The sequence below is a fragment of the Berghia stephanieae genome, chromosome 7, assembly GCF_034508935.2.
Source record: "Berghia stephanieae isolate SIO BIC M18660-M18661 chromosome 7, UCSD_Bste_1.3, whole genome shotgun sequence".
Taxonomy (NCBI): domain Eukaryota; kingdom Metazoa; phylum Mollusca; class Gastropoda; order Nudibranchia; family Aeolidiidae; genus Berghia; species Berghia stephanieae.
The window spans coordinates 62,688,673-62,703,681 of record NC_088366.1 but is presented as its reverse complement, the minus strand read 5'-3'; the positions used below and the strand labels follow the sequence as shown (position 1 = coordinate 62,703,681).

Below are 15,009 nucleotides of genomic sequence, written 5' to 3'. Positions count from 1 at the left end.
TGATGGCTACAATGAGTGTCAGGATTTTCTTTGCTGCATTCCTTTTTTTTTTTTTAAAAAGACTCTATCAGTGGTGACGCTAAACATATACAAAATACCAAGATTATTTGTCCTTGGAATACTCTTCAACAGTTGTAACGTCACTTCCCTCGTAATGACACATGGTAACTTAGTAACTGGCTCGAAACCATCAGAACAATGGCGGACGCCCTTATGAAATATTTCTCCGACGAGCATAAAAACATATCCAGAGGAAAAAAACATAAATCTGATCATGTTTTGACTTTTACACATTCTGATCACAAGACATATGAAAAGTTCTAGCCAGCTTGAAGAATAAAAAGTAATGATTTTATTTAGAACCACGATGGCCACTGTTGCTGGGCGACGTGACATCAGACTATTGAATCCAATTGGGAGAGAGAGAGATAATAAAGAGGGGAGGGGTGAATTGATACTGTGAAAGAAAAAAATATTAATAAAAATTGAGGTGGTCCCTTTCGTCTTATTGTTTCATTAGTGCACTTAATTGTAAATCTAGAATATCTAGACTATTCCATCTTCTTATTCCTCTTTACTGGCGCTGGGTGTGTTAAAAGTTTTCATTGTGTTATGTCAGTAGATAGCGATGAAGTGACAGCAGGCAAAGCAATATCACTTCTTCCACTAGATTCAATAACGTTTATGTACCTATCACTATCATATCATGAGTGTAACTATTGTTGCAACACTAGGAGGGGTTCCCTACCTCCACAGCAGGCAGGGAGGTACTTATCGTGTCTTCTATCCCCTTCTATCTGTTTTCCAACATGCTTTCTGTCTTTTGCTTGGTTTTGTCCCGACCCTGGCTGGGAGGGAAACAGTCAAATGCATAGTTATTGTTTTGGGAGATGATATTTTTTTCCTTGTAAATCATCTCTCTGTTATGTATTATTTTATTTTTTTATTTTTAATGTATAATGAAATGTAAGCAATTGAGTGTATTCCTCTTTGTTGGATTTTGTGCTTGTGTCTGGATGAGACTTATAGGTGACATCAGACTAAGTACATTGATGGTATGCTCTTGGAATCTACATCTGATCCCTATTTGTTTCCAGTTCCCCTCTGTCTTACTTTTTCTTGGGTGCTTTAATTGTAATTCTATAAGTTTTTACTATCCCATTTTCTTCCTTTTTACTGGCGCTGATATGACCTTAATGTGTTTCAAGCGCCGTAAAACCCTTAAAAAACATTGTTGCAACAGCTAAGGAGGCAAGAAAAATAAAAGTCAGGGGAATAAGAAGGGTGAAAAATAGCATCTTTGTAATTATTGTTGATCACATTAGTTAATGGTAATTTGGCTCATTGGCTAAGAAGTTCACAACAATGCCATCCGGAAGTATTACTGGCCAACACACAAAACTGTGTGTAACCATGATCGTTTATATTTATTGAGAATTACTCATAAACGCGGATGGCAAAAAAAAAACAATAACAAAGACCTGAGTGACGTGAACTTTGAACTATCCATACCAATGCTTCAACCAGAACCTGTCTCTCCTATTCATTTTTTGTTAAAGTTAAATGATTTTTTATGCAGCTCCTAGCAGCTTTCAATTGTTAGACCATTTTTCAAAGTGACTTTACAAGGCTAATGCATGTGAAAAGCTAATCCGTCCAATATATCCGTCCAATATTTTGATAAAATGCCATTTATTTACAAATTCTATTTGTGCTTTTTTAACATTGCTTTATTGTTTGGGAGAGGGGGGGGGGGGGGGGGGGGGGAGAGGGGTCAAGACAACCTTGCATCCATTTCCTTTTTTACCTATCTTAATAATTTTGCCTGTGATTTTTACACACCTGTTGTAATGGGCTCGGAGCCCTCTGTTGGATGTGGGGTATATATTTTTTTTAAAATTATTATTATCATCATCATCATCGTTTTTATTATTATTATTATTATTATTATTATTATTATTATTATTATTATTATTATTATTATTATTATTATTATTATTATTATTATTATTATTATTATTATTATTGCCTGTTTGAGCAGCATTTGTACACGTCTGTTGCAGTGGGTTCTGGGCCCTCTGTTCATTGGTAGATGCGCGGTATAATTTATATTTTAAATTATTATTAGGTATTATTATTATTGATATTATTATTATTATTATTATTATTATTATTATTATTATTATTATTATTATTATTATTATTATTATTATCGTCATCATTAGTTGCAGAGCTAGTGTACAGAACTAAGGAAGCACAAGTGTTTTCGAATAATACTCATGGATGCTGCAAAGTGTGATTATCTGGAAAACTCATATCGATGTCATTAGCATTAGAAATTCAACAGCAGCAAATAATGGTTACTTGCTACCGGCAATGTGGTCTAGTGGTATGACACTCGCTTTCAGATCGGAAGGGCCTGGGTTCGAGCCTCACACTTGATTCCTTGGAAAAGGCTCTTTACTCACATTCTCTCACTGTACTCAGGTGTAAAATGAGTACCTGGCCGTTAACAGCGTTGTCTTTGTCAGAAAAATTGTAATATCGCCTAACAGGCGTCATGTCCCGTCCTACACGTTTAAATGTTGTAAAGCGCTTTGAGCACATTTAGTGGATATTGCGCTTTGTAAAGCTCAATTTAATTTAATTTAAATTAATTGATTTTAATTTAATACCGTTTTGGATAGGAGACTGGTCTGTTGTCTGGTACTTTCTTTTAGATTCAACCCGAAAAGCTGGGTGGAGTTCCTGACCTCCTAGGTGGGGTTTCTGACCTCCCATAGTGGGCAGGGAGGTACTTACCGTGTCTTCTATCCCACTATAATATCTGTTTTTCAACTTGCTTTCTGTCTTTGTGTTGGAATGAGACTACTCGGTTTTGTCCTGGCCCTGGCCGGACACCTTGACCGAGAGGGAAACAATCAAATGTATAAGAGTTTTGGGAGATATGTTTTTTTTCCCTTGTAAATCATCTCTTTGTTATGCACTGAATTATATTTTGTTGTTTGGTAAACATTGGAGTGTGTTCCTCTTAGTGGGGACCTGTGCTTGTGTCTGGATGAGACTTTTAGGTGTTCTCAAACAAAATACTTTGATAGTGTGTCCTTGAATTTGAATGCACATCTGTTTCCTATTTGAACCAATTCCCCTTAATGTGTTGCAAGCGCCGTAAAACCCTTAAAAACAAAAACAAAACTAAATACTTTGATAGTGTGTCCTTGAATGCACATCTGTTTCCTATTTGAACCAGTTCCCCTTTGTCTTATCTTTTCTTTCATTTTACTATCCTATTTTCTTCCTTTTTACTGGCGCTGATATGACCTTAATGTGTTGCAAGCGCCGTAAAACCCTTAAAAACAAAAACAAACAAACAACCCGAAAGGAATGACGGGAGACAAATTTATTCCTCCTACTCCCACCCAACCTCCTGTTTTTATTTATTGACGCCAGCACTCATACGTCAATACATATTTTGTTCATCACTATTTACCGGCATGTACATCATTGCAAGTTTGACAACTCAAAAGTTTTTATGGTATCACTGTGGTAAACTGAAATAATGTCGAATCAACGTAAAATGTGACCCTTCGTCTCGAAACGGTATTGTGTCGGAATGAATTGGACCCCAAAAAGTTACATTAGAATTAAATTGATAGTAAATACCAATTTTTGAGCTTTTGCATTGTGAGAAATTGTCTTCATTCTGTAACATAACAAATCGAAACAAACCCCAAGTTTCGTGTTTTTGTCAATAAATTCAATATTTTGCGCCCAAGTCATCCCGACATAGTACCGTTTAGAGATGGTGAGTCACAAATAGTGTCCTGGTAAATCAAGCCCATAATTATTTCGATTATCAGACCTGCAAATATGTTCGTGTACGTATTTAATTTGATTTTCATTTCCTGCTATTTGTTGATCTTATTTATATTTTGATAATGTCATCGGTGACATTTGATTTTGTTTAGATTACAATATCATATCATCATGTTAAATTTATATTGTTGTCTTTGTTGAATTGAAAAAAATATAATCGCTGATTATAAAATGAAATAAAATGTATGAATCCATGTGCCCGTCTTCGCATTTTGTCTTTATCAGAATAGACTTGTTTATCAAACACTTAATTAGCCGTACTGGGTGGGGTTTCCGACCTCCCAAAGTGGGCAGGGAGGTACTTGCTGTGTCTTCTATCCCCTATATCTGTTTTCCAATTGCTTTCTGTCTTTGTCTTGAGATTACTTAGGTTTTGTCCTGTCCTTGGCTGGGAAGAAAATAGTCGAATGTATAGTTTTGGGAGATGATATTTTTTTCGTTGTAAATCATCTCTCTTATGTTCTTTTATTATATTTTTAACAAATGATTTGTAAACAGTTGACTGTATTCCTCTTATTGGGGACCTGTGCTTGTGTCTGGATGAGACTTTTGGGTAACCTCAAACTAAGTACACTGATAGTGTGTTCTTGGAACTACATATGTTCCCTATTTCAACCAATTCCCCTTCCTTTTTACTGGCGCTGATATGACCTTAATGTGTTGCAAGCGCCGTAAAACCCCTTAAAACAAACAAACAAACAATTAGCCTTATATAGTGGGATCTTGTGCTGGTGTCTGGCTGAGACTGAGGCATTTGGGTGATCTCAAACTAAGTACTTTGACAGTGTGCTCTTGGAATCTACATCTGTTTCCTATTTGAACCAATTCTTCTTTGTCTTACCTTTTCTTGGGTCCTTTTATTGTAATTCTATAACTTTTTGCTGTACCATTTTCTTCCTTTTTACTGGCGCTGATATGACCTTAATGTGTTGCAAGCGCCGTAAAACCCTTAAAAACAAACAAACGTGTTTGGCCTGGAATTGTACATCATATTATTGTGTCTACCAATCTCAAAGCGAATAAGGAGAGAAGAAAAATGATTGAAAAAGAAAGTGATGTTTTTTTTTCCGTGATGGGACTGTAAAAAAAATGCTCACATCATGACAGAGCCATAATTGTAATATTGTTATTTTGTGAGAGTCTGGTTACCAGTGTTGGGATGGACCGTGGCCTTCGCAACGAAGGCCACGGATGTACAAAGGGTCAAAGTATATGAATTGTGTCTGCATATCTCTGCTTCCAAAACTCAATTTTCATTTTTTTTTTTTTTTTTTTTTTTTTTGTGTGTTTTTTATTATTTGTTCTGTTTTGTTTTTGTCTTTTTTTTTTGTTTGCTTTTGTTTGTTTTGTTTTGCTTGTTTTTGTTTGTTTTGTTTTTTTTGGTCTGTTTGTTTGTTTGTTTCTTGTTGGTATTGTTCTTTTGTTTTATCTTATTTTTATTTTTCTTCTTTTTTTTTTGTTTGGATGTGTATTTTATACAGAATCATAACCGATCGCCTTGGCCCTTGTGGAATGAACAACTGTTTCTAAAAAAGAATGTAGAGTATCAAAAGTCATTTACTGGGTGGGGATCCTGACCTCCCATAGCGGGCAGGGAGGTCCATACTGTGTCTTCTATCCCCTTATATCTGTTGTCCAACATGCTTTCTGTCTTTGTCTTGGAATGAGGTTACTTGGTTTTGTTCTGGCCCAGGTTGGAGTCTTGGTTGGGAGGGAAACAGTCAGATGCATAGTTATTGTTTTGAGAGATGATATTTTTTTTCCTTGTAAATCATTTCTCTGTTATGTATTATTATATTAATTTGTTATTTTTAGTGTATAATGTAAGCATTTGAGTGTATTCCTCTCTGTTGGATTTTGTGCTTGTGTCCGGATGAGACTTATAGGTGATCTCAAACTAAGTACATTGGTGGTATACTCTTGGAATCTACATCTGATCCCTATTTGTTCCCAGTTCCCCTTTGTCTTACCTTTTCTTGGGTGCTTTAATTGTAATTCTAGAACTTTTTACTATCCATTTTCTTCCTTTTTACTGGCGCTGATATGACCTAAATGTGTTGCAAGCGCCGTAAAACGCTTAAAAACAAACAAACAAAAGTCATTTCGATAAGAAAATCTTTCACGCGACCTTGGTCGAGGAAGCTAGGAATTTACCCAATGGAAACCGTACGGTGCTCTTATTGGCTAACCAACCAGCGGCCTCGATGAGAAAAATACCCGCCATTTTTATGTTGGCTGGGAATCGCGTTACTATAGTAAACAAGCGCTGATCGGCCGTTCATGAAAACAAGTTGCTGCTCGCTCGTTTAACTCAAAATTATTCAAAACGATCTCTCTAAAATGATATAACTGTGACTTCTTAAGGTTTTCTTCACGGTCAAAACCACACACCATTCTATTAATGATTACGTCCGAGGCAAAAAGGAATATTGACAGGTCGACCGAGAGTTGAACTCGTGAGACGACAAACATCAATGCGAAGTGTAGCGAGAGTCAAGCTATTGTTTGTCTTGTCCTATTCTAAATAGTGAAAAGGATAAATAGTATAGCCTCGTGTGTGAGTGGTTGCGTGTCATAGTCTTGTTTTTAAATTGTTTCTGTTGTTTATGTGTGTAGTGATGACTCTCTCACACTCAATTTCAATGCCGAAAGAGGAATTCCCGCACACAAGAAAGGGGAATTGGGGTGGTATTTGGCATACATATTGTATAGTATCTAGTTCTAAATAGATAACTGATTAGAGTTATATTATGATATATAAACACAATGCAAAATACAATTCCGAAGTTTCCTTATTTCAAATGAAGTAAAGCTCCAAAACCTAATGGTAGTGATTGTAGTACTGAGTGTTAGTGAGGTGATGTGGTGTTGGTGGTGGTTGTAGTTGTAGTAGTAATAGTGATGATGATGTGGTGGTGGTGATGATTGTAGTTGTAGTAGTAGTGGTAGTGATGATGATGTGGTGGTGGTTGTAGTAGTAGTGGTAATGGTAATGATATGGTGGTGGTGGTGGTTGTAGTAGTAGTGGTCGTGATGATGATGTGGTGGTGGTGTTTGTAGTAGTAGTGGTAATGATGCGGCTATATGGTCTAGTAATATGACACTCGCTTCCGGATCGGAAGGTCCTGGGTTCGAACCTCGCGCTCGGCGCATAGTTGAGTCCTTGGAAAAGGCTCTTTACTCACATTCTCTCATCGTACTCAGGTGTAAAATGAGTACCTGGCCGTTAACAGAGTTGTCTTTGTCCGAAAAATTGTAATATCGCCTAACAGGCGTCATGTCCCGTCCTAATATGTTAAATGTTGACCAGAGACCCCTTGTAAAGCGCTTTGAGCACATTTAGTAGATATTGCACTATATAAAGCTCAGTTTAAAAAAAAAATATTTCAATGATGATGATATGGTGGTGGTGGTTGCAGTAGTAGTAGTGGTAGTGATGATAATGTGGTGGTGGTTGTAGTTGTAGTAGTAGTGATAGTGATGATGATGTGGTGGTGGTTGTAGTAGTAGTGGTAGTGATGATGATGTGGTTGTGGTGGTTGTAGTAGTAGTTGTAATGGTGATGATATGGTGGTAGTGGTGGTTGTAGTAGTAGTGTAGTGGTAATGGTAATGATATGGTAGTGGTTGTAGTAGTAGTGGTCGTGATGACGCTGTGGTTGTGGTGGTTGTAGTAGTAGTGGTAGTAATGCTATTGTGGTGGTGGTTGTAGTAGTTGAGGTAGTGATGTGGTGGTGGTTGTAGTAGTAGATGATGTGGTGGTTGGAAAACACATTACAGGTTATTATAATACATGATTACACACATTCTCTAACTTCATTTTTTGACAGCTTCTTTGTGCCATAAATATACGCAACAGTTCTGAAACATTTTATTGTGGATTTTGATATTGGTTGTTGTTTTTCTTGTGTCGTTATGTTGACATAGATACCGAATGAATGGTAATTACTACATTCTCAGCCAACAACAAAATGGCGCTGAATGCTTTCATTGGTGGACACTTTTTAGGCTTCGTACGTATTCTCATTCGTTTAATTCTATGCGAGGAAGGCAGAAATAATAGACAATATTATGAGTTCTTTTTTAAATAACCCTTCTGTATGGATCTAAAGTTGATTTGGTTTACATTTCTTCTCATTGTCACCCCCCTCTCTCTCTCTCTCTCTCTCTCTCTCTCTCTCTCTCTCTCTCTCTCTCTCTCTCTCTCTCTCACTCTCTTCCCTTGCTCGCACACACACATACACACATACATTTTTCCCCATAATGTTCTATTATCACAATCTAATACATATAACATATTTCGTGTTAACTTAAAGAAGGCCCAAAGCCGAAACGTTGTTTGTTTTATGTTGTTCCCTGACATTATATGGATCACATTTACTCCCTTTTTTAAATTCTTTCTCTCCATCAAAATTGACACTGCTCAAACAATCCAAAAATTTTAAAACTCTAGATTATCATTCAATCAAGTGCCTGACGTCAATAGTGCGGCGATGTGGTCTAGTGGTATGACACTCGCTTTCGGATCGGAAGGTCCTGGGTTCGAGCAACGCGTTTGGCGCATAGTTGAGTCCTTGGTAAAGACTCTTTACTCACATTCTCTCACCGTACTCAGGTGTAAAATGAGTACCTGGCCGTTAACAGCGTTGTCTTTGTCCGAAAAATTGTAATATCGCCTAACAGGCGTCATGTCCCGTCCTACATGTTTAATGTTGCTGTTGACCAGGGACCCCTTGTAAAGCGCTTTGAGCACATTTAGTGGATATTGCGCATCACCCATGAGTTAGACACCCTTCCTCTCTACCCAGACCAAGGTAACCCAGTCTCACAGATACCAAGTCGGCATCATCCATGAGTTAGACACCCTTCCTCTCTACCCAGACCAAGTTAACCCAGTCTCACAGATACCAAGTCGGCATCATCCATGAGTTAGACACCCTTCCTCTGTACCCAGACTAAGGTAACCCAGTCTCACAGATACCAAGACAGCATCATCCATGAGTTAGACACCCTTCTTCTATACCCAGACCAAGGTAACCCAGGCTCACAGATACCAAGTCGGCATCATCCATGAGTTAGACACCCTTCCTCTATACCCAGACCAAGGTAACCCAGTCTCATACAGATACCAAGTCAGCATCACCCATGAGTTAGTAACCCTTCCTCTATTCTCAGACTAAGGTAACCCAGTCTCACAGATACCAAGTCGGCATCACCTCTGGGTCGGACAACTTTCCAGTATGTCCACCCAAAAGTCTCACAGAGACACCAAGTAGAGACTTTCATTTAAAGGTAGAAAGATAAGTTATTTTTCAAAATGCAAAAGCACCTCAAAGACGTCATATCTCGTCCTATATGGCAAGGGCTTTTCTTGGACCCCTTGTAAAACGCTGTGAGCAAATTTAGTTGATATATCTCTATATCAAAGTTTGGGCATGTGTGTGCTTTTAAAGAAAAGAAATGGACAACCAAAGAGGGGGTTGACAGAGCAGAAACAAGACCCAATGTTACAGCAGAACACCCATGACCACCTCCCAAAGTCTTCCTTGCAATGCAGAAAGAGACAATCAGTCAGGATGTGACAAAACCTTGCGCTCTCATTTAAGGGCATCTGAGACATTTTTAGATCATACCAATATCTAAAAATGTGCAAAATATATGTGACTAATCGTCTAAAGCCGGTATGATGCCGAAATGAATCTTTGCACACAATTGAATATTAAGCTTAAATTTTAAATCAAATTGAAAGGCTTAACTGGGAACAGGCGTTATTTCTTAAGATAAAAAAGCCACATTTTTAAATGTGTAATCATTTTGATGTTAACCTCAGTTCCATTTTCCAATTCATTTCGACATTATACTGGATTGACGGGATGGGTAACATTTCAACACAGAACAGTTGAAAAGATGATGTGGATGAACATGGATGTTCAAGAAAAAGAAAGACAAAGAGAAAATAATCAAGAAAAGAGAAAAGAAAAATCTAAGCATTAAGTAACAATGGCAAACAATAAGGAAATGAAAAACAAAAACGAAAGATTTTTTAGGAATATGAATTTTATATTCCAATTGGATTTTAAAAATTTGTTTACAAAAAGATGACATGGTTTAAGTGCGTGTGGACCATAACTGAAATCTAAAGTCTGTCGAGGTATTTTCGTATTGTCGGCTCTGTGCTTGTAACTGGTCTTTATTCTTGTTTCTTGTCTGGTGCCTGGTGAGAGGTGGATTCTGTTCAGGTATCTGACTGGTCATCTTTGAAGATTGGAAATCTAGATTGGGCATTGTTGATGAAACTGTAAAAACAAAAATGTAAGAAATTCCTTAATGATTTTAAGTGAGTGGAATGATTGGGGTCTGTGAAACAGACATTATAAAGTAACATACAAGATGAAAAGTTTATAACAAGAGAAAAGACAGATTAACAGACTTGCACGCAACTACAACATACAAACGCAGAAAATGATACAAAAAGAAAACACACACATACACACACACACAGAGAGAGAGAGAGAGAGAGAGAGAGAGAGAGAGAGAGAGAGAGACATACACAAAGAGAGAGAGGGAGAGAGAGAGCGAGAGAGAGAGAGTAATCAAGAGAGGGTTAGAGGTAGAAATCAAGGGAGAGAGAAGGAAAGAGAAAATAGAGTTATAAACATATATAGATAGATAGATAGATAGATAGATAGATAGATAGATAGATAGATAGATAGATAGAGCAAACAATAACGTATTTTATTATTACCATCATTAAGGGCATTTAGGCCACTGGTGTGAGCCACATCTTGGTTTTGTTCACAATCCTTGTCAAGTGGATTCAGTTGATCAAGGGAGGGAATTCCCTTCAATCTAGAATCCCGGTCCTTCTTCTTGCCATATGAGAAGGGACAGGTCATCACGTGGACTCCAGTAATGGCACACGGTACTTTATGGTAGTGGGCCCTTGGTGGACACAGGTCACCCAAACCGGGTATCGCGTCAACGGTCTTGGAGTATCGATGCCAATCGGGTGTGTAAGGACAAATGATAACGTGCATCCAGGTTTTTCAGGGCAAGGAGTCAAATGACTGTGTGGATTTTTGTCACAGCCTGGATGTCTTGGAGTGCTGGTGTCCTCTTGTCCGCTCGTAATTGGTGTTCTCGACACTTGGAGAGCTGAGGAACAATACAAGGGAAAAAGACCATTTTGTTAACAACAAAAAAATAGTAAATGGATGGTTAAAATCATTACCTTTTTTGTTGTTTGTTTGTATCATTAGAAGTCGTCGCATAGGCATTTCATGAATATATATATATATATATATATATATATATATATATATATATATATATATATATATATATATAATCCATAAATAGGGATAGACCTTATTTAGGCAAACTTAGTAGCTACCAACAGCTATATGCAAAATTCAGCAGAAAGATAGATAGATAGATAGATAGATAGATAGACAGATAGTTAGATAGATAGTTAAATAGATAGATAGATAGATAGATAGATAGATAGATAGATAGATAGATAGATAGATAGATAGATAGATAGATAGATAGATAGATAGATAGATAGATATATAGATAGATAGATAGTTAGATAGATAGATAGATAGAAAGATATTGATAAATAGATAGATAGATAGATAAAGAGAGAGAGAGAGAGAGAGAGTGGGAGAGAGAGAGAGAGGGAGAGAGAGAGAGAAAGAGAGAGAGGGAGAGAGAGAGAGAGAGAGAGAGAGAGAGAGAGAGAGAGAGATGGAGAAGGGGGGGGGGGTTGAGCGAGGGTAAAAATGTGTGTTGTTATTAACACCTTGAAGACCAACTAAAAATACTAGAGATGTAAACAGAATTGTTCTCAAATAAATTGTATTTCAAATTTGTTGAATAACGAATTTAAAAGATAAAATCCTTTTTCTCTTTTCTGTACACTTTACTCTTTATTGATAGGATAAAATACTACACACGATCATTGTATGATAGTCAACACCTTACGATTAATCCTTACTTGAGCTTCTTAGCCATTAATATAATAGAAACGGAGTATCATTTATTTCAATAAACCATATTGCTGTACCACCACCCTATTTGTGCGGCTATGTGGTCTAGTGGTATGACACTCGCTTTCGGATCAGAAGGTTCTGGGTTCGAGCCGTACTCAAGTGTAAAATGAGTACCTGACCGTTAATAGCGTTGTCTTTGTCCGAAAAATTGTAATATCGCCTAACAGGCGGCATGTCCCGTCCTACATGTTAAATGTTGCTGTTTGCCAGGAACCCCTTGTAAAGCGCTTTGAGCACATTTAGTGGACATTGCTCTATATAAAGCTCAATTTTTTTCAGCTTCTTCGCCATTATTATAATATAAACGCATAGGTGTTATATGAGCATCGTTTATTTCTATAGATAGTATGCGCTTCGCCGAGAAGCTCATAACATTGCCATCCGGACGTATAACGGACCAACACATAAAACTGTGTCCATGAACGTTTATAGTCTGGTTAATACAGTTTAGTGAGATTTACTCATAAACGCTGATGACAAAAAAAACAATAACAAAGACCTGAATGACGTCATCTTCGAACTATCTATAAATCATATTGCATTACCACCACCCAGTTTACAGAAACGAACATCAGAATGAAACTCTTACCTTTTTCAGCTATTGTTCCGTGTGAGAAGACGGCACTCATGCCCTTTGGGATCAACACAGACAAGGGATTTGGCAGTTCAGGAAAAGGCACCTTTTCTTCCATGAAGGTGGGAATTATATCTCTGCCGAAAGAGTACGGACATGCAAGGATATGAATCCCAGGAAGATCGCATGGAAGGTCGTGATAGTGTGACCCTGGTGAACAAGCAGCTGGAGTGGGTATTGTCACATCGGTGTTGAATTCCTCAAACCAATCGGGTGTAAAAGGACATTTTATCACGTGCATCCCAGGTTGGAAAGGACAGGGAGTCACGTGACGATGGGGCCCTTCAGGGCAGTTTCGGTGCCTGGGAGACTTAGGTTTGATAACCAGAGAACGGACAGGGGTGTCGATGCCTGTGGATGACAAAGGGGAAATCAATCAAATCAAAGAGATTGCTGGTAGTGGGATATGATATGGTAGTGATAGTTCTTGCCGTAGTGCTAGTGGTGGTGGTAGTAGTAGTAGTAGTAGTAGTAGTAGTAGTAGTAGTAGTAGTAGTAGTAGTAGTAGTAGTAGTAGTAGTAGTAGTAGTAGTAGTAAAAGTGCGGCTATGTGGTCTTGTGGTATGACACTAGCGTTTCGGATCGGAAGGTCCTGGGTTCTAGCCCCGCTCGGTACATAGTTGAGTCCTTGGAAAAGGCTATTTACTCACATTTTCTCACCGTACTCATGTGTAAAATGAGTACATGGTCGTTAACAGCGTTGTCTCTTCCGGAAAAAAATGGTAATATCACCTAACAGGCGCCATGTCTAGTTCTAACTGTTACGTTTTGGTCAGGGACCCCTTATAAAGCGCTTTGAGCACATTTAGTGGATATTGCGCTATATAAAAGCTCTATTATAGTCAGGCTCATCAGGAAACTTGGGATGAGTTTATTTGTTTATTGAAAATGTCGCTTCTTGAAGGAAGAAGGAAAATATATATGATAAATATTGAATTGAATAGCTTCCAATTTATTAGACGAAGACAGATACTATGGACGTTTCGGGTTTCCCTTTTATCAACAAAACAGGATGAATGAAACACTACAGACGAATAATAATAATAATAATGATAATAATAATAATAATAATAATAATAATAATAACAATAATGATAATAATAATAATAATAATAATAATAATAATAATAATGATAATAATAAAAAGGATGATAATAATAATAATAATAACAATAATAATAATAATAATAATAATAATAATAATAATAATAATAGATCTTTATTGTCCATAAATATGGCAATTTGTCATTTAGTTACACTTGTTATAACGTTATATGATAACTATAACATTGAACAGATATTTCACTCCTACTTATTTTCTCTCTTTCTCTCTCTCTCTCTCTCTCTCTCTCTATCTATCTATCTATCTATCTATCTATCTATCTCATTCACTCACTCTCTCTCTCTCTCTCTCTCTCTCTCTCTCTCTCTCTCTCTCTCTATCTATCCATCTATCTATCTCTCTCTTCCTCTCTTAATCATCTTAACGCCACTATCACAACCACATTCGTCTGTAGTGTTTTATTCATCCTGTTTTGTTGATAAAAGGGAAACCCGAAACGGCCACAGTATCTGTCTTCGTCTAATAAATAAAAATCTTACAATTAAATATTTATCGTTATTTTTTGTTTATTGAAGAGAACTATTTCACAAAATGAACAACCCAAAATTAGATATTTCTCATCATTTTCATGTTATATTCATTGTTGACATCCACTTTATCAACACGTTATTCCAATTTGACTTGATGGGTTACAATTTAATTTATCTTATCGAATCTGTAGACAACTTGGGTTATTATAATTCATTATATTGTAATGATAATAAAAAATAAAGTGTTCTTATATAGCGCCAAACGCCGAAGCCTCAAAACGCTTTACACTATACTTACCAAACCATAAACCCACGCGCACCGAGCCAAACAGACACACACAATAGTCGCACACACTATGGAAGTTTTACAAAATGAAATACCTTAACTACTAGGCAACTTCGCCCCACTCACATATGACAATATTATCATAAAATGTGATACATTTTTCTACTATAATATAGATAGTTGACTTTATTTTAATTGTGACTTTAAAAAATCAATTCAAACCATCTCAAATCAATTTTTAAAAAGTCACAATTAAAATAAAGTCAACTATCTATATTATAGTAGAAAAATGTATCACATTTTATGATAATATTGTCATATGTGAGTGGGGCGAAGTTGTCTAGTAGTTAAGGTATTTCATTGTGACCCGGGTTCGAGCCCCTATTCAGACACTTTCGTTTTTTTTCTTTGGCAACATTACTAACCCCCCGATTTGCTCACTTGGACAACATGGGTGATTCCTGTTGACATCAGACATCTTGTTTGATGAGTTATCTCTATTCCTTCGTGGAATGCCGAGGCGACGATATCTTATGATGTCGTGGCGGAAGGGTGTAATTTTTAAAA

The 15,009-nt window shown here is 37.0% G+C and overlaps 1 protein-coding gene across 1 annotated transcript in view; it reads right to left on the bottom strand.

Moving 5' to 3' along the window:
- Window positions 1–9,951: 9,951 nt before the first annotated feature.
- Window positions 9,952–15,009, bottom strand: part of LOC144976284 (uncharacterized) — a 6,264-nt gene continuing 1,206 nt past the window's right edge. The window contains exons 2-4 of the mRNA XM_078920479.1: window positions 12,519–12,914; window positions 10,621–11,030; window positions 9,952–10,171 (exon numbers count right to left, since the gene is read on the bottom strand). Coding sequence (XP_078776605.1) covers window positions 10,771–11,030; window positions 12,519–12,914 — 656 coding nt within the window. The 3' untranslated portion in view covers window positions 9,952–10,171; window positions 10,621–10,770. The remainder of the gene's footprint in view (window positions 10,172–10,620; window positions 11,031–12,518; window positions 12,915–15,009) is intronic.